The 21107-nt window shown below is 48.5% G+C and overlaps 1 protein-coding gene across 2 annotated transcripts in view; it reads right to left on the bottom strand.

Moving 5' to 3' along the window:
- PNISR (PNN interacting serine and arginine rich protein) overlaps window positions 1-21107 on the bottom strand; it is a 272254-nt gene that overhangs the window by 189706 nt on the left and 61441 nt on the right. For both annotated transcript variants that reach the window (XM_086926623.1, XM_086926624.1), the window contains exon 3: window positions 11900-12082. In XM_086926623.1, coding sequence (XP_086782749.1) covers window positions 11900-12082 — 183 coding nt within the window. The remainder of the gene's footprint in view (window positions 1-11899; window positions 12083-21107) is intronic.

Below are 21107 nucleotides of genomic sequence, written 5' to 3'. Positions count from 1 at the left end.
TCGCCTCAGGTGCCATTAATGTAGCGAGCCGTTTTGCTCGTGAGTTGAATGGGGCAGAGTAGTAGAGATTCAGGGATGAGATTTCTGAGCTGGAATGTGAATGGTTTGGGTGACAAGATCAAGAGGGGGATGGTCAGTCAACGTATCAGACGACACTCCCTAGATGTGGTATTGCTGCAAGAGACGCACTTAGTTGGTAATAGATGCATAGCCCTCCATAAAGGGGGGTACAAGTTGGTGGTGCATGCAGGGTTCACTACCGGCTCCCGGGGAGTCGGTGTACTGATCAAAAACTCTTTCCCTCTGTCGGTGCAGGCCACTTGGGTGGATCAAAGGGGCAGATATGCGGGAGTCTCGGGGCTGGTTGGGGGTAGAACGGTCACCTTATTGTCTATCTATGTGCCACCGGGCCTCCAGGCTGAGATTTTTCGGGACCTGGCGGCGGTTTTCCTCACGTTACCCCTAGGGGGACTTATCCTGGGTGGCGACTTTAATGCGGTTTTAGATGGAGAGATGGACCATTGCCCCCAGCGTGTGCTTAGACCAACACAGTGGTGGCTCCCAGAGTTTCTAGACATGCTGGGACTGATTGATAGTTGGCGACTACGCAACCAAACATTGACACACTACACCCACGTATCTGCTGCTCATGGGAGTTTATCTAGAATAGATTATATTTTGTTACCTGCGGCGCTGACGACTATGATCCAAGAGGTGAAGTTTCTTGGGAGGGGTATTTCTGACTACTCTCCACTGTGGGTGCGGCTGGCCCTAGACCTTCGAGAAGTGGAGAGGGTTGCTCCCATCAGCGCGTGGCAATTGAAGGACCCTGCTATTAAGAAAGAGTTACTGCGGATTTCGGACCATTATTTCCGGGAAAATGTGGGGTCTGTCGATTCGGCGCAACCTCAATGGGAGGCATATTAAACGGTCGCGAGAGGAGAGGTCTTGTCCCTAGTGTCAGGCAAGAAGAAGAAAAGGCAAGCAGATGTGGCCCAGAAAGAGACAGAGGTCATTCTTTTGGAGGAAAGGGTGGCTAAGTCACCCACCGCTGAGGGGCTCCATTTGCTAAAACTCCAACAGGAGAAATATAAAGATCTCGTGAGAGATAGTGCAGTGGAGCATAATAATGCCGTCCAGAGCCGTATTTATGAGTACGGTGATAAAGCCGGTAAACTGATTGCATGGCTCGAACATGGAGAGAGGGCATCTAGACTAGTACCCAAATTGGAAGGGCATGAGTCATGTAAGATCACAGATCCCCAGGCGGTGACGGATGAGTTTTCGGACTATTATAGGAAAGTCTACACGACCGGTAATGGATTAACAGAGGTTGACAACAGCGAGATGATCAGGGATATCGTAATGCAGAGTTTATCAGATGAAGACGGGAGTTATCTCGACTCCGCGTTTTCTGACGACGAAGTTGCGCAAGCGATCAGACAGTTAAAGTCTGGAAAAGCGACGGGCCCCAATGGGATACCGATAGAGTTATACAAATTGAATGCTGGTAGACTAGCCCCACATGTCCGAGCCATGTTTGTGGAGAGCAAGGAGAAGGGTGAGCTCCCGTACGACCAACAAGTGGCCAATATTGTGGTCATCCATAAGACTAGTAAACCCAAGACACAATGCCCATCTTATAGACCCATATCGCTTCTTAACCCAGAACCTAAAATCCTAGCGAAAATCCTGTCCACTAGGCTGGTCAAGGTGATCTTGTCCCTTATTCACCCAGATCAGTCTGGTTTCATGCCACGTCGCAACACAGCGTTGAACCTGCGTAGGCTGCATGGCGTCGCCTCGAAGATTCATGAGTTGGCAGTGTTGGTATCTTTGGACGCCACAATGGCCTTCGATAGAGTGGAGTGGTAATACTTGTTTGCGGTGTTGGCAAAGCTGGGCTTTGGTAAAGAGTTCATTGCTTGGGTTCGCTTGCTGTATGCTAAGCCCCTAGCTAGAGTGGTGGTCAATAACTGCAAGTCTGCTGACTTCTCTTTGGGTCGAGGCACGAGACAGGGATGTCCGTTGTCTGCTCTGCTTTTTGCACTCGCGATGGGGCCCCTGTCAGCCTGGGTTAGATGGGAGAGATCGATTCGGGGCTTACGATGGTCACCTGACTGGGAGGACAAAATCTCGCTTTATGCGGATGATGTCTTGCTGTATCTCACTAACCCAAGAGCCTCCTTTAACAATTTTCTGGACGTGCTTGCTATTTTCGGCAGATACTCCGGACTGGTAATAAACTGGACGAAGTCGGTGCTGGTGGGCGACCCCCCGATGGTTCCGCAGACGTGCCCTATTCATATTGAGACCGTTGGATTTAAATACTTAGGTATATTTATTACGCTCAATCCACAGTTACAGTATGCTAATAACCTGACCTCCCCATTGAATAGATGTAAGAAGGACGTGGAGCGCTGGAAAACCCTTCCGCTCTCCTTGCTCGGGAGAGCTACTCTCTTCAAGATGATGGCTTTGCCTCGGTTTTTGTATGTCTTACAGAATTCAATGGACCCGGTCCCGGCTGCGTATTTCCGGGAGATAGGCCCCTTCAGAAACAGCTCCTGTGGGATGGTAGGGCTCGAATAGCGTTTGATAAATTGACTTTCGCGTGGTATGACAGCAGAATCCGGATTCCAGATCTGCAGAAGTACTATTGGGCCTCACAACTGGCCACAGTGAACCATATTGTTTATGGACTCCCTGGAGATCCAGGCTATGCTGAGGCACGCCCTGGCCACTCGCTTCCCTAAAGGTACGGTGCTCCCGGAGACATCGCCCCTGGAGGACCGAGTGCTGGATGGATTAGTTCCCCAAAAAACCATTTCCCTGATATACAGGAAACTGATTAATAATATGGAAAACCCACTGGTGCGGCTTAGAGCTCAATGGAGTGCTGCTGGGTTAGAATTAGATGATGAGGATTGGACGGAAGCGGTCTCCTCCCCAAAGGTGGTTGTCATCCAGATGTGGCTTCGACTGGTGCAACTAAAAATACTCCATATATCCGATATAACTGGGCCCTGTTTGGTACGAATGGGACGAGCTAGTGGAGAGTGTAGGAGAAAGTGTGGGGAAGTTGGCACTTTAATGCATACTCTATGGCATTGTGTGGCGATACAGTTGTATTGGACGAAGATCCATGATGAACTGGGGGGGCCCTGGGAGTGGAGCTGCGGCCGGAGGTGTTTGCTGAATGTGTGGGAGCCTACAGATTTAAATGCATATCAGAAACAGTGGGTGACGTTGGCGTATATGGTGGCTAAACGAAAAGTAGTCTAGCACCGGGGAGCCAGTCAGCCGCCAGAGTCACCAAATGGGCGGATGACCTTGACTGGTGCATGATTAGAGAAAGAGCTGTTTATGTGGCCAGGGGTTACCCCAAAAAGTGGGTTAAGATTTGGAACACCTGGAATAGTCATAGAGGGGATATTTGTGAACCACCTACGCCGATACTGGTGCCAGAGGCACAGGACTCTCCAAGCTCCCTGCATTAAATGTTGGTGTATTTGATTCTGTACTTTGCCACGATGCCTCGCATGATTGGAAATGCACTGTGCGCACCTGAGCTTTATTTTTTCTGTCTGTAGTGTTCCTTTTTTCGTTTTCAATAAAAAGAGTTTAAAAATAAATAAAAGGCTGCAAATACTCAAATGCAACAAAAAACAGATGAAATAATACAATTCTTTACCCTACACAAGCCTTACCGCAGCAGAGCTCCAGGATATATATATTGGTCAAACAGAAATGTGAACCAGGCAAAATTTAACTTTCTCTCTTAACCAGCTTTCAAATGGAACAGGCATGGAGGAAAATCTCTGGAAGCAGACACATCATGGCTATGGAATCAAAACTACTTCCATCCAGAAACTGAGCAATTAAAGCGTGTGTATATCTACTCTCCCATCCCCTTCCTCCTTGACCAGTGACCGAAGAATAAAGGACCTAAACCTTCCCTTCACCGACTAGATTCTAATTCCATCATTCCTTCTGTCATCCTGCACACACTTTAACCACAGAGGGATCTGAAGTAAACAAAACACAGAGTACTCTCCAAAAACTCTTTATACACAAAATTTATAAATGTACTACTATAGTACGGTAATAGTTTAAATGAATCCAGAAACTAGGCTTATGGCGAACATCTAGGACCCCTCTCTATGCTCCAGATATACCATTGATAGGAAGGCTACATGGAGATTCCCCATCCTCATTCACAAGTCAGCAATTTTCTGCCTGGACTATGACAGGGCTCATCACAGTGAGTGATTGTTTTCAAGTGGGTGAGCTTATCCCGCTGTACGATATCATTTCACAATATGACTTATTCCCTGGCCAGTTCCTGAATTTTCATGCCCTAGTGAGAATGTTTAAATGTCTTGGGACTGGGAGTGGACAAGAGCCAGAACCCCATAAAGTCCTTTAGACCCTAGTGACCCTGGGCTCTACTTGACATCTTGTGGAGTGGTTTTATAAAGCACAAATTGCGATAACGAAATCATTAACTAAGATTCGGGAGAAATTGGAAATGGCACTGGACAGAGCTCTGATAGTTGTGGAGAGGTCCAAGACCTTGGGAAACCCGAAAAGCATATCTAGGAACACTAAATTTAAGTTTGTCCAATTTAGTTATATTCAGATGTCCTATTTAACTCTCCATAGATTACAGGTCATGTATGGGGGAGATACGAGCTTGCCCCAAATGTAGAGACCTGGACGCTAGGTTCGCACACATGGCAAAGAGCTGCCCGAGATTACAGGACTTTGGGATAGCTGGAATTCCCACAATTAATGGGCAAGTGGATCGCTCACTCCCATGCACTGTAGAGGTCTGCCTATTGAGATTGTTCCCCAGACCAAGGGCACACAAGGTTGGCACTAGGTTCGTAGAGCTGGCCCTCGTCTTGGCAAGATGAAGCATAGTAATGAGATGGATGGCTCAGGCAGGCCCAGTAGTGCAGACATGGAGAGGGACGTTGATACCTGGGCCAGAGCTGAAGTAAGGGCACTGATTAGGGCGCATGCAAGATGAATACGGCATTGCCTGCTGGTGGGCCTCTTGGCAGAGGTGCTTGGAGCCTGGCACAATAGGAATGCAGTAGGAGAAGCTGTAGATGACACGCAACAAGAGGAGGGTACAGCAGAACCTCCTTGAAGGGATACAACTCTTTAAACAGGGAATAACTGACTGGTAGGGAGCAATTGTTATAGAACCTTCCCTTCCTAACATCCCCCAGCGAAATGATGTAACTAGGTTTGCAACTCTATTTAGAGCAGGGATACTCAAAGTGCGGCCCTCTGACCTTTAAGTGGGAACCCTGGTGACCAGCAGCACTGGGCTGCTGTTCACTTGACAGAGCAGGAACATTCTGAAAGCTGTGAAACGGGCATACTTTATTTGCACATTAACTAAACTAAAGGTAAAGAAGCAAAGAATGCTCCATAGATCCCCCACGCCCACTTTTCAACAACAAGACCCCCGCCCTGCTAGCATTGGTGCGGCCCTCTGGAAGCCACACACAGCACTGCCAGTGGATTACTCACCTTGTGAATAGAATCCCACAGCAGTCCCCACTCCCAGAGGTGGGTGTTCAACCTCCTACACCAGAAAATCCTGTAGGACAGAATGCGCAAAGTGGCCGTCCCTCCTCACTTCGGAATCTAAGCAGTAATGCTTCGCGAAAGTGTGGAGCGAGGCCCAAGTTGCCGCTCTACAAATGTCCTCTACAGGCACACCTCTAGACAAAGCAGATGTAGCAGACCTTGCTCTAGTAGAATGAGCTCTCAAACCTTCAGGAGGTTCATTACCCGCCAGAGAGTAGCATATCTTGATACACAAGACAATCCACCTTGATAGCGTGCGCTTGTGCACCGCTTTGCCTCTTCTGGCGCAAACTAAGTCCACAAAGAGCTGGTCATCAACTCTGAACTCTCTGGGTCTGTCCAAGTAGAAGCTCACCGCTCTCTTAGGGTCAAAACGGTGAGGTTTCTCCTCCTCCTTGGAAGGGTGAGCGGGAGGATAAAAGGTAGGGAGGGTAATAGACTGCCCCAGATGGAAAGGGGTTACCACTTTAGGCAGAAAAGCAGCCCTGGTCCTAAGTACCATTCGTTCAGCATGAATGGTCTAGAATGTGGACTTCTAACTGAGAGCTTAAAGCTCACTCACCCTCCTTGCCGAGGTGATCGCAATCAGAAACACCATTTTAAAAGACAAAAGCCTCAAGGGACATCTGTGCAAAGGCTCAAAAGGTGAACCTATTAAAAAAGTAAGGACAAGATTCAAGTCCCATTGAGGCATATTAAAATAATATTTGTACGGCCCTTCAAAAACCTCAAAACAATAGGAGATTTGAATAATGACGGCTGATACGGCAGGCAAAGAAATGCCAACAATGCCGAAAGATAACCTTTGACTGCAGCTACAGCCATCCCTTGCTGTGCCAAAGAAAGTGCAAACTGCAGAATGTCAGACAATCGAGCCTTCAAAGGATCAACGGATTTCTCCCCACACCATGAAACAAATTTGGACCACCTATAAGAGTAGATAGACTTGGTGGAATGACGCCTGGCTGACAAAATGACATCCACCACGTCATGTGGGAGAGACAAAGAATTCAGGTTGCCCCATTCAATCTCCAGGCATGAAGGTGTAAGGTCTGGAGGTGGGGGTGTAGAACCTGCCCCCGCGACTTCGAAGGAGGTCTGCCCTGAGAGGGAGATGAAGCGGCGGGCACGAGGAGAGGTGGAGAAGATCTGTGTACCACACCCTTCTCGGCCAATCCGGGGCGATCAATATGACTTGGGCCCGGTCTTGGCGAATCTTCCTCAGAACCCGAGAAATCAAGGGTATGGGAGGAAACGCGTAACGGAGTTGCGAACCCAACTCAACTGAAACGCGTCCCCCAAGGCCCCCTGCATCGGATACTGGAGACTGCAGAATGACAGGCAGTGAGCATTCTCGCGAGTGGCAAACAGGTCCACCTGAGGAGTTTCCCCCATCCGAAAGACGTAATGAACCACCTCCGGATGAAGCCTCGACTCGTGGTCAGCCGAAAACCTCAGACAGACTGTCTGCACGCACGTTCAGAACTCCGGCCAGATGATTTGCCATCAGACAAATCTGATGATCCTGAACCCAGGACCAGAGACGCAGAGCCTCTCTGCAAAGACACTGCGACCCAATTCCTCCCTGCTTGTTGACATACCACATCGCGGTAGTGCTGTCCGTCAGGACTTGAACCGACTGACCAGGAAGAGAGGAAGGCCTTGAGCGCCAGACGTATCGCCCGCAATTCTAAACGGTTGATGTGAAGCAACCTTTCCTCTGGAGACCAAAGACCTCTGATCTCCAGATCCCCCAGATGAGCACCCCACCCTAGAGTGGACGCATCCCTAATCACTGTGGCAACCGATGGAGGCAGATGGTAGGGCTTTCCTCGAGACAGATTGCTCTTCACCAAGTCAAATCCGCTGCAGCTTCTCTGGAGACCCTCACAGACTCCCTGAGATCCCCATTGTGTTGATATCACTGCCTGCGGAGGCACCACTGGAGTGCCCTCATGTGCCAGCGTGCATGGTTGACCAACAGAATGCAGGAAGCCATCATCAAACCGAGCAGACAAAGGACATTCAGGACTGGAACGACCGCTCCATTGTAAAATAAAGGAATAATTTCCTTTATGTCGACAATCCTTCGAGGAGGAGGAGGGAATGCCCAACACACAGCAGTATCCAGTACTGCACCTATGAACAGGTTGCGCTGGGAGGGCACCAGGTGAGACTCTGCTTTGATCAGCCAGTCGTCCAGATAAGGGAATACTGGTATCCTTAACCTTCTGAGATGTGATGCCACTACTGCCATCACCTTGGTGAAGACTCGAGGCGCAGTAGTAAGTCCAAACGGAAGGACCGCAAACTGGTAATGTTGCTAACCCACCGTGAAACGGAGATACTTCCTGTGCGACTTCAGGATGGGGATGTGGAAATAAGCATCCTGCAAGTCAATCAGTACCATCCAGTCTTCTTCCAGCAGCGCCTGAAGAACCAGTGCAAGGGTGAGCATCTTTAACTTCTCCTGCCTCAGAAAAAGGTTCAAGATCCTGAGATCCAGGATTGGACGAAGTCTGCCATCCTTCTTGGGTATCAGGAAATACCGGTAGTAGCATCCCTGACCCCTTTCCTGCTCCGGAACCACCTCTATGGCACCTTTTCTCAGTAACACCAGGACTTCTTCCTGCAGGAGAAGCAGGTGGTCCTCCGAGCAAAAACCTTGGCAAGGAGGGTAATCAGGAGGGAATTCCCGAAAAGGAAGAGCATACCCATTCTCCACGAGATTGAGAACCCAAAGGTCCGATGTGACCGATTCCCAATCCCGCAGAAAATGGGTAAGCCGACCCCCTACAGCACCAACATGATCCGGAATGGCGGATCTAGGGCTGCTTTGCTGCGGATGGAGGGGGGTGGGTGGAAGAGGGAGGAGGAGGAAGAGGAGGAAACTGGACGTCCTCGAGGACGAGCCCTTTGTCTTCCTCTGAATGACTTGAACAGAGGATTTTGCTATTGCTGCTGCGATTTGTTGTAAGAACAAAAGGAGGACCTTCCGAATCCCTTGCATATCCTACTCCCAGAACCGCTGGACTGAAGACCCAAAGACCTAGCCGTTGCCCTGCTGTCTTTGAACCTTTCCAGCGCAGCATCCGCCTTTTTTTCAAAAAGGCCCGAGCCATCAAACGGCAGATCTACCAAGGCAGCTTGGACATCCGCAGAAAATTCAGAGGTCTTCAGCCAGGTTGTCCTCCTGGTGGCAATGACATCTTGCTTTTTAGACTCCTTGTCCCCAGGCACCTGCGGAAAGGCACCTGCAGATTTCTTGGAGCATGCTGCATGTACCACTAAGCTCTTGGGCAAAGGATGAGAAGATAAGAAGTCCGGGTCACCAAGAGCAACCCTATATCTCCTCGCGACAGCTTTCGAAACCGCTGGAGCTGTAAGAGGCTTACGCCACACTTCCAAGATTGGCTCGGTCAACACCACATTGAAAGGAAGCATAGGCTCTATCACTGAAGACGGAGAGTGGAGAACTTCTGTTAAAATATTACATTTAAATTCCGCAGTGGGAAGATTCAAATTCAAAAGTTCAGCTGCTTTCTTTATGACCACATAATATGGAGCCACATCTTTTGACGGGGCATCTGGAACAGAAGATTACTCCCAATCTAGAGAAAATTCCACGGCACTAGCCTCCGTCAGATCATCAAAAAAATACTCAGATTCCTGCAACTCGCCTTCTTCCATCTCCATCTCCATCTCTCTGTATGTCCGTTCCTCCAGAAGCCGTTGAGCCTCCCTTCTCGACCTCTCCTTCAGGATTGGCGTCGGCGGATCCGCAACCGACTCAGACGGAGCCGCTGCCGGCGTCGAACTCGGCGCCGAAGGGCCAGGCTGTAGCGAACGAGGACGTCGAACAGGAACTGGCGCCGGTGACGAAGGTATCGGCATCGAAGACCTCGGCGGCGCCGGGCGAAGCCAAGTCGGTGCCGGCATGAAAGGCATGAACGGAGCCGGAGCATACGATTGTGGAACTCCAAGATTATAAGCGATCGAACCCATGGGACCAACAGGTGCTCCAGAGGGGTACATGGCTCTCGAGAACACCCCATACATCGCATTTAAATAATGTGAAGGGTCTTGTCCCGGGCCCGGAAATGAAGGGTATGGACCCACCGGCTGCTCCTTAGGATGCACCGGATTCGGACCTCGAAGCCGACCTCGACCGCCTGGAGCGAGACTTTGAACTTTTCTTCGTGGTCAGATGACAAGCACCACACGCAATCTTCATGCGGATCCGTGATAGACATAATTTTACCGCACTCTCCACAGGGCTTGAAACCGGTCTTCTTCGACGACATCTAGAAAGAGTTACAAGAAAACACTGAAAACTCTTGACAGTAACACAGTAACAATAGAGCTACCAAGGATCCCTAGAGAAACCGTTAGCGTTGACGACGCGGAAAAAAGGGAACGGATGTCATCACGCCGACGTAGGCCCTTTATGGAGTCGGTGACGTCAGCGGAGCCGCGCGCGATGCCATGTTTCTGTGATGTCGTCCACGCCGGCGTGAAGAGCTACAAAAGAATTTCCGGATGTTGCTGATGCAGGGGGATATTCAAAAGGTGAGGAATCCACTGGCAGATGTATCCATCAGAATTATGTTATAGGGATTATTACAAGAGCTTCAAATGGATGCAGGCATAGGTATTGCAAGATGCAAAAAAACACCAGACCCAAAAGGACGTTCTAGTTCTCACAGAAAACTTCATCCTCGGATGCACACTAATCTTCCTTGCAAATCAACATATCTACCTTGCAATTAATATAATTTCACTACTGAGACTACTGTTGCTCCTACAGACCAGCCATGTCGAAGGAAGTAAAAAAATATTTTCGATTCAGTGAGAAGCCCAAGTTGTAAAAAGATCTTTTTCTGCATGTGGTGCCTAGTTTTCATGATGTTCACTAGCCAATTGTCAAGACTAAGCTAAACATGTAAACAATTGTTGCAAATGTGTAACCACTGGTACTGCTACAATTCACCTGGAAAGAACTTACACAGCATGAATAACTAATGTCTCTCTGAGACATCATTCTTGGAATCAGTAACACAGTGAGGTTCTTGAAATACTGTTGCAACAAATTATAAAGCCAAATAGTAAAAGCTTCCATGTGTAAGATTGAGTACTTATTTATTTTTTAAAATCGGTCTCAGTTTACGAAGTAGTCCAGAAGTGAACGTTGATGAATCTTTAAAGAGCACTTTCTATCATCCCCTTCCACAGCAGAGCATCTACTACGTGCTGTAATACAGATTTTACTTACAACATCGGCAACGTATGAAAACAATCCCCCATTTTAAGACATTTTCTCAAAAATGGGAAACCTTATACCTCCCCCCAAAAGTGAGATTAATGGAAGCTTACATTCTATGAGCCAAATGGAGTGGAAGGAGATTTACAACATCTACCACCATTGTGCATTATTAAGTTGCTGTTTGCCCTGATGAAATTTAATCAGGTTTTGGCATCCTACCCCAAGCAAGTCTATTATGCCTGTTCAGAATGGTAATCAAATTTTCAATGTGAAGGATGAGAGCTGATGAACCTACTTACCGATGTCCTCACTAAGAAGTAAATTCTTACTCTCTCTGTCCGAGGAAACTAACATGATTGCAGCAGCTTTCTCTTTCAACGCCACGGCTGATAAAGAACCCCCGCTCCCCAAAAGCTCACTTCTTAATTGTGTACCTCAGCTTTATAAACTTTCAGTTTCTCTTCTAATTGAGAAACCACAGTGTTGGCAGTTGTAGGTGAAAATATTATAGATAGCCAGATCTTAAATATTTTAAATGGCAGAGCCTGCCCTTCAAATGATGGGGCTAATTCCAGGATATCAAACAATAAACAAGTGTGGACCTGAGCACCCAGGAAAAGATGTTAAATTCTGCAGCTACCGTTTGCATAGAATTAGAAAAAGATGTGAGGTGCTTCAGATGGAACAGTCTTAGGTTGAAAACTCAAGGTTAACAAGATCTTCCTTGGGGTCCCTCAAATGCCCAGATTATCAAAACATTTTTTACGGCGGACATTGCTCAATCAATAGCTGGTCAGCCTAGAGCCAAATTCAGATCTGCATGCACCAGCATGAAAATTATTTTTTAGTACAGTGCCTGGTGTCAGGCCTTTATCACCTAGCTCAGCACCAAGCATAAACACAGAGCAAGAAAAGAATTTCCATATTTTATCACTGTTACGTCATATCAGTTCCTACTGATTCAACATAAAACAGTGGAAATACTAAAAAATAACCAAGTACATCAGTGAATAAAAGGCGTACACAAACCTGGCTGCCACATTCTGTTAAAGTTTGGATCGGGCTGGAAACCGCCATGGTTGTTTGGTTCGGCTTCTACTACTGTAACATCTTGTCCATTTGGTATGAGTGCTTGTTGCCCTACAACGTCAGGACCAGTAGCTTCACGTTGAGCAATCCATGCCTGAGCTAAAGCAGCCCAATCAATCTGACCTAGAGTAAATTAATAAAGCAATCATTTGAACATAAATATGTAAACAACTGAAAAGTTTTTTTTAATCAAAGAGGTCAAATTACAAACAAAAAATACACATATCATCAAGATTACAAAAAGAAATGATCACAGATAAAGGGGACGGGTTTAGAAAACAGCACTGAAATGATCGAGAATATATGAAAAGAAATGTGGATGGTCTCAATTGTTGGGGGAAAATATTGCAATAGCACTCCAAGTTACATTCATTTCTTGACGGGTCATTAAATGACAGCCCCCCACCCTCTATAATGAGCCTTTGTTGATGTTTGCTTAAGACTTCAAAACCTTCTTTTTCCACAAAGGTTATCCAGGCCAAATTTGTGTAATTTTCCCCCACATGCTGGGGATTCTAAAAAGTACTCTGGGTTTGTGCATTTCCCTGGACAGAACTGAACAAATAACCAAAATGTACCAAACGTTTTCTTTTAAATGTGAAAAACTGCTGTGCAAGAAAGTGAATATTTGTTTTGTAAAAATAGCACAAAATAAAGATTACTGTTCTAAGATTGCCATCTTCTCAGCATTCCAGAACCAGCACCGTTTAAAAAAAATTAATTTCTAACCATACTTTTAGCATTTTTTTTAGGGCTCGCCTGCTGTGCGCATGCGCATAGCTGGCGAAGCTCTAATGTGGCTTATCCAGAGGTTAACCACCACTGGCGATTCCATTGGCGATTGCATGAAGTGCATGTGCTTTTTAGGTGATTGCGCAAGCGCAAGCCCTAAAAAGCGCGTGCACAATGCCACCAGCCGCCCGCCTGCCTGCCTCGCATTACCACATCAAAGGCAGGCCAGCCTCCCTCCCACAGCTTCTCTAATTATTCACGGCCGGCCGGCCGTACTTTACATCACGCCTGTTAAACCATGAAGTTCCGTCCTGTGTGATTTTATAATAAACTGATCTGTAAACTTCGTTACATAAACAGCTACGCATTTGAATTAAGTTAAATACTAGGAATTTACCGACAATATTTAAGTTTTCGAATATTTTCATCGAACAATAAATGCTAGTGAATTTTTAAAAAAACACCTTTACAAGCCTGGTCTCGAAGGCACGGACCTTCATAATGGCTGTCACGGATGCAGCTGCTAGGGACTTTTTCCATTTAAACTGGTCAAAATAATGTGGCATCTGCGCTACTAGTGCATGGCCATTGGCCACGGTTCTAGAGAAATAAATAACAAATGTATTGTGTCTGCGGAACAGTCGTTCTTTCCAGTTGCGATGTATAATGTGCGCAAACAGTTGTATTTCCCGCCACACCGCCCTCTGCACTTGCACTGCAGCGGAAAAGAACTAGTTATCTAATCAGAGCAAGGGCCAAAATATACAAAGTGACATCACTACTCTTCGCCCAAGAGAGCAGTGGTTGTTAAAGTTGTTGTGACTTTTATTGCATGTAAATTCGGCGAGTTCCTTAAGTGATCCCTTCATACACCTCAGTATTTGACTCTTCACTACTTAATGTAAAAGAGCTATAATTTTTCCAGCTTATTCAACCTTTGTAGCGTGCACACTACCGGCCATATACCAGAGTGCATATGCACTGGTCTAGTACTCCGCCCGCCGTTTCCAGATAGCAGTGGGCCTGTGGATAACACGTCTGCCTACGGAGCAGAAGATTCCAGGTTCGACTCCTGGCTGGCTCGACTCCACGCTGCAAAGTGCTCTTTTCATCCCTTTGTTAAGTGCAATTATTAAGGACAACATGAAATTAGACGAGTGTTAAAGAGTAACTCTACTATACTTTGCCAAAATCGCGGCATTTTAATTAATTTTCTTTTTTTTCTTGAAACATGACTAAGAAAGCTGTGTCAACGCAGGCCCGACGGCTGCTCCTTGATGCAATACATCGTATGGTTTTATTTTACAAAATACTTTTATGCCAATAATGCCAGATTTGATGAATTAATTGTATTTTAAACCCATCTCCATATGCATTGGACTAAGCAGGGCACGAGTCGGGGTACCACGCGGGTGGACGGCATCCCCCCACTTATTTCCGAGGGTTTTTCAGGGTGGACGCCGTCCACCCTGCTAAATCAAAACCGCGTCCACCATTAAAAAACGGGAGCGCGGCGCGTACAAAGTAAATAAAGCATTTCCGTAATTTGAACCGGGCACAGCTTGCCCCCACCTCCCTTCTTGACTCCGATGCTGTATTAAAGCTCAGACCCCCAGCAGCACTGTAGAGGCACAGCGGGATGGCACCCCTCACACCTCCAGCCCTTGATGAGCTGTTAAGAGGTGCTTGAAGGTGACAGAGGGAGGGGCTGCCGCTTCAGGAGCAGGAGGCATCCATTCACATGCAAACAGCCCTGAATGCGTCTTGTATCTGCTATTTAGAGGGGGGCTCACACATTCCATTTCTACCCAGGGCCCCAAACATCCGAGACTCGGCCAGATTACACCCCTGATTACACCGAGGCAGCACGTGGTTCTCTTCACAGAGCGTAATTACTGTCCTAAATTGTAAGCAAACCTCGGTTCTTCAAACATGCAGTCTATAATGTAATACAAAAAAGAAATGGCACAATCGCACCCACACTGATGAACAAAGTATGGAGGACAATCAGTTCAATCAGTTCTCTCGGAGTATCTCCTGTAAGTACTGTACATCACAGTGGGGGATGGCATTTTGGACAGAGAGCCTGTCTTCTCGTTGTCTTGTGCAGGAGGGTGCGAGAAGCCCAAGATGATACTAGAATACTGCATGCCCACCCCTGTGCCCACCCTGGTGGATCACGTTCCCTCTCCTGTGATGACTCCTGCTCCTGTCCCCCCATGTTGTGGCTCCAGTCCACCCCCCGCCTGTGATGGCTCCTGTCCCCCCATGTTGTGGCTCCAGTCCACCCCCCGCCTGTGATCGCTCCTGTCCCCCCATGTTGTGGCTCCAGTCCACCCCCCGCCTGTGATGGCTCTTGTCCCCCCCTGTGGTGGATCCTGTCTCCGCCCTGGGTGGCTTCTATCCCAGTCCTGGAACGGCCCCTGCAGCGAGGGTGAAGTTCTTGATGGGCCTCTTCTCAAAAGGGCTCAGCTCAAAATTAATATGGAAAGGTGGGCGAGTAAGTAAGTGAAGGGATGTGTGAATGGCTGGATGAATTAGTGAAAGGGTGAATGGATGAATGAAAGATTGAATAAATGGATAATGAGAGAGGATGGACGGATTGATGAGAGAGGAAGGATGGAGAGAAAATGTAAATAGCTGGATGTATGGGTGGAAGGGTAGCTGGATGATTGATGAGGGGAAAGATGGATGAGGGGAATGATGAGGGATGGAGGGGAAGGATGGATGAGGGGAAGGATAAATGGATGAGGGGAAGGATAAATGGATGAGGGGAAGGATAAATGGATGAGGGGAAGGATGGATGGAGGGGAAGGATGGATGGATGAAGGGCAGGATAAATGGATGGGATGGATGGATGGGTGAGGGGATTGATGGATGAAAGGAAGGATGGATGAAGGGAAGGATGAAGGACGGATGGATGAGGGGCAGGATAAATGGATGGGATGGATGGATGGGTGAGGGGAAGGATGATGGATGAGGAGAAGTATGGATGGATGAGGAGAAGGATGGATGGATGGATGGAGGGGAAGGATGGATGGATGAGGGGCAGGATAAATGGATGGGATGGATGGATGGGTAAGGGGAAGGATGGATGGATGAAGGGCAGGATAAATGGATGGGATGGATGGGTGAGGGGAAAGGATGGATGGAAGGAAGGATGGATGAGGGGATGGATGGATGGATGACGGGAAAGGATGGATGATGAGGGGATGGATGGATGGATGGATGGGTGAGGGGAAGGATGGATGAAAGGAAGGATGGATGAGGGGAAGGATGGATGGATGGATGACGGGAAAGGATGGATGATGAGGGGAAGGATGGATGGATGGATGATGAGGGGAAGGATGGATGGATGGATGATGAGGGGATGGATGGATGGATGGATGATGAGGGGATGGATGGATGGATGGATGATGAGAGGGTGGGTGAAAGGATGGATGATGAGGGGAAGGGTGGATGGATGGATGATGAGGGGATGGATGGATTGATGATGAGGGAATGGATGGATGGATGATGAGGGGAAGGATGGATGGATGGATGATGAGGGGGTGGGTGAAAGGATGGATGGATGATGAGGGGAAGGATGGATGGATGATGAGGGGAAGGATGGATGGATGATGAGGGGAAGGATGGATGATGAGGGGAAAGGATGGATGGGTGATGAGGGAAAAGGATGGATGGATGATGAGGGAAAGGATGGATGGATGATGAGGGGAAGGACAGATGGATGGATGGATAGATGATGAGGGAAAAGGATGGATGGATGATGAGGAGAAGGATGGATGATGAGGGAAAAGGATGGATGGATGATGAGGGTAAAGGATGGACGGATGATGAGGGGAAGGATGGATGGATGATGAGGGGAAGGACAGATGGATGGATGGATGGATGATGGGTGTGTGAAAGGATGGATGGATGGAGAGTGGGTGAAGGGATGGATGGATGGGTGGGTGAAAGGATGGATGGATGGAGAGTGGGTGAAGGGATGGATTGATTGATAAGTGGGTGGGTGAAAGGATGGATGGATGGATGATGAGTGGGTGGGTGAAAGGATGGATGGATGAGTGGGTGGGTGGATGGTGGATGGGTAAAAGGATGGATCAGTGGATTGGATGGTGGGTGGGTGAAAGGATGGATGAGTGGGTGGGTGGATGGTGGGTGGATGATGGAGGGTAGGTGGATGAGTGAAATGATGGATGGATGGATTGATAAGTGCAAGGGTGAATGAATGGACATATGAGTGAAAGGGTGGGTGTAAGTATGGATGAGTGAGTGAAAGGGAGAGTAGATGGACAAACGGATGAATAGATGTGTGAAGGAGTGAAATGATAGATGGATGAGTGATAGGGGCAATGGATGGATTCATGAGTGGATGAGTAGATGGATGGATGGGTGGATGGATAGATGGAAGGAAGGAAGGCTAAGTGAAAGGGTCGATGGAGAGAGAAAGGGAGGATGGATGGATGACTAAAAGAGTGGATGGGTGGAAGGATTAGTAAGTGAAAGGATGGCTGGATTGGTGAAAGGGTAAATGGCTGAATGGATGAGTGAATGGATGGATGGGATGAAGAGTGGATGGATAAGTGTACAGATGGATAGGGTGAAAGGGTGGGTGGATAATGGAGGATGAGTGAAAGGATGGATGAGGGAAGGGATGGATGAGTGAAATGATAGATGGAAGGATACATGATGGATAGGTTTGCAAATGGTTGAATACTTTTGGAAATGGCTGGGCTTCCTTATATACTATTGCGCGACCTCTGATGTGTCTGTAAAACGTACCTATTGTCATGAAGTTTTGTCCTGAATTTTGACCTCCTGTCCAGAATTTGTGTCCTGAATTTTGACCCTTTGTCCTGAATTTTTACACTCACCGTCCTGAATTTGCACCAATGCCAGTTGGTCACCCTAATTCTTTGTGCGGTAGAACCGAGGCTCTTTAACACAGCAGGAGAGTGACGAGAGAGAAACCTGGCAGAGTGCTGCCAAAGAGCTCTCCCACTCAGAATATTTCATTATTCAAGTGATCGTGAACAATTAAGGGTAAACTGAGATGTGAAAAACTAAACACAATGCGATGCGGCTTCACGAGACTTGAGGAGTTAATTAAGTATTAGTACTAGCAAGTGTGCTGTAAGTTAAATTAAGCAAACAAAACAGGTGATGGACCGAATGTGGATCAATGTCACACACTCACCCCAGTCCGAAGATCTGGGCCCAAATCCATCGTTTTTTTGCACTCCACACCACCCTGGGTTAGACAATGGCGATATGCAAATCAGCTCTGACCCTGTGCCCCATGGGAACAGTCCAGTCCGAACTACAAAAGCCATGTCCTTCCCAGAACGGAATCAAGCATCCGAGGACCGGACCGGTTTCGAGGTAACACCTCTCATCAGCCCAGCTAGCTTGACTCCAGTGGTGTGGAGTGCCTGGGACCCACGTCTGGGTATCCCCAGCGCACTTAGGGCGGAATATGCAAACAAAACAGGTGATGGACCGAATGTGGATCAATGTCACACACTCACCCCAGTCCGAAGATCTGGGCCCAAATCCATCGTTTTTTTGCACTCCACACCACCCTGGGTTAGACAATGGCGATATGCAAATCAGCTCTGACCCTGTGCCCCATGGGAACAGTCCAGTCCGAACTACAAAAGCCATGTCCTTCCCAGAACGGAATCAAGCATCCGAGGACCGGACCGGTTTCGAGGTAACACCTCTCATCAGCCCAGCTAGCTTGACTCCAGTGGTGTGGAGTGCCTGGGACCCACGTCTGGGTATCCCCAGCGCACTTAGGGCGGAATATGCAAACAAAACAGGTGATGGACCGAATGTGGATCAATGTCACACACTCACCCCAGTCCCAAGATCTGGGCCCAAATCCATCGTTTTTTTGCACTCCACACCACCCTGGGTTAGACAATGGCGATATGCAAATCAGCTCTGACCCTGTGCCCCATGGGAACAGTCCAGTCCGAACTACAAAAGCCATGTCCTTCCCAGAACGGAATCAAGCATCCGAGGACCGGACCGGTTTCGAGGTAACACCTCTCATCAGCCCAGCTAGCTTGACTCCAGTGGTGTGGAGTGCCTGGGACCCACGTCTGGGTATCCCCAGCGCACTTAGGGCGGAATATGCAAACAAAACAGGTGATGGACCGAATGTGGATCAATGTCACACACTCAACCCAGTCCGAAGATCTGGGCCCAAATCCATCGTTTTTTTGCACTCCACACCACCCTGGGTTAGACAATGGCGATATGCAAATCAGCTCTGACCCTGTGCCCCATGGGAACAGTCCAGTCCGAACTACAAAAGCCATGTCCTTCCCAGAACGGAATCAACCATCCGAGGACCGGACCGGTTTCGAGGTAACACCTCTCATCAGCCCAGCTAGCTTGACTCCAGTGGTGTGGAGTGCCTGGGACCCACGTCTGGGTATCCCCAGCGCACTTAGGGCGGAATATGCAAACAAAACAGGTGATGGACCGAATGTGGATCAATGTCACACACTCACCCCAGTCCGAAGATCTGGGCCCAAATCCATCGTTTTTTTGCACTCCACACCACCCTGGGTTAGACAATGGCGATATGCAAATCAGCTCTGACCCTGTGCCCCATGGGAACAGTCCAGTCCGAACTACAAAAGCCATGTCCTTCCCAGAACGGAATCAAGCATCCGAGGACCGGACCGGTTTCGAGGTAACACCTCTCATCAGCCCAGCTAGCTTGACTCCAGTGGTGTGGAGTGCCTGGGACCCACGTCTGGGTATCCCCAGCGCACTTAGGGCGGAATATGCAAACAAAACAGGTGATGGACCGAATGTGGATCAATGTCACACACTCACCCCAGTCCGAAGATCTGGGCCCAAATCCATCGTTTTTTTGCACTCCACACCACCCTGGGTTAGACAATGGCGATATGCAAATCAGCTCTGACCCTGTGCCCCATGGGAACAGTCCAGTCCGAACTACAAAAGCCATGTCCTTCCCAGAACGGAATCAAGCATCCGAGGACCGGACCGGTTTCGAGGTAACACCTCTCATCAGCCCAGCTAGCTTGACTCCAGTGGTGTGGAGTGCCTGGGACCCACGTCTGGGTATCCCCAGCGCACTTAGGGCGGAATATGCAAACAAAACAGGTGATGGACCGAATGTGGATCAATGTCACACACTCACCCCAGTCCGAAGATCTGGGCCCAAATCCATCGTTTTTTTGCACTCCACACCACCCTGGGTTAGACAATGGCGATATGCAAATCAGCTCTGACCCTGTGCCCCATGGGAACAGTCCAGTCCGAACTACAAAAGCCATGTCCTTCCCAGAACGGAATCAAGCATCCGAGGACCGGACCGGTTTCGAGGTAACACCTCTCATCAGCCCAGCTAGCTTGACTCCAGTGGTGTGGAGTGCCTGGGACCCACGTCTGGGTATCCCCAGCGCACTTAGGGCGGAATATGCAAACAAAACAGGTGATGGACCGAATGTGGATCAATGTCACACACTCACCCCAGTCCGAAGATCTGGGCCCAAATCCATCGTTTTTTTGCACTCCACACCACCCTGGGTTAGACAATGGCGATATGCAAATCAGCTCTGACCCTGTGCCCCATGGGAACAGTCCAGTCCGAACTACAAAAGCCATGTCCTTCCCAGAACGGAATCAAGCATCCGAGGACCGGACCGGTTTCGAGGTAACACCTCTCATCAGCCCAGCTAGCTTGACTCCAGTGGTGTGGAGTGCCTGGGACCCACGTCTGGGTATCCCCAGCGCACTTAGGGCGGAATATGCGCTGGGGATACTCAGACGTGGGTCCCAGGCACTCCACACCACTGGAGTCAAGCTAGCCGGGCTGATGAGAGGCGTTACCTCGAAACCTGTCCGGTCCTCGGATGCTTGATTCCGTTCTGGGAAGGACATGGCTTTTGTAGTTCGGACTGGACTGTTCCCATGGGGCACAGGGTCAGAGCTGATTTGCATATCGCCATTGTCTAACCCAGGGTGGTGTGGAGTGCAAAAAAACGATGGATTTGGGCCCAGATCTTTTGACTGGGATGAATGTGTGACATTGATCCACATTCGGTCCATCACCTGTTTTGTTTGCAATACCGCCATAAGTGCGCTGGGGATACTCAGACGTGGGTCCCAGGCACTCCACACCACTGGAGTCAAGCTAGCCGGGCTGATGAGAGGTGTTACCTCGAAACCGGTCCGGTCCTCGGATGCTTGATTCCGTTCTGGGAAGGACATGGCTTTTGTAGTTCGGACTGGACTGTTCCCATGGGGCACAGGGTCAGAGCTGATTTGCATATCGCCATTGTCTAACCCAGGGTGGTGTGGAGTGCAAAAAAACGATGGATTTGGGCCCAGATCTTTTGACTGGGATGAATGTGTGACATTGATCCAC

Source organism: Lissotriton vulgaris, chromosome 6 (genome assembly GCF_964263255.1).
Source record: "Lissotriton vulgaris chromosome 6, aLisVul1.2, whole genome shotgun sequence".
In the NCBI taxonomy this organism is placed as follows: domain Eukaryota; kingdom Metazoa; phylum Chordata; class Amphibia; order Caudata; family Salamandridae; genus Lissotriton; species Lissotriton vulgaris.
Note: the sequence above shows the minus strand (reverse complement) of the source record. Positions and strands in the feature narration are given on the sequence as shown.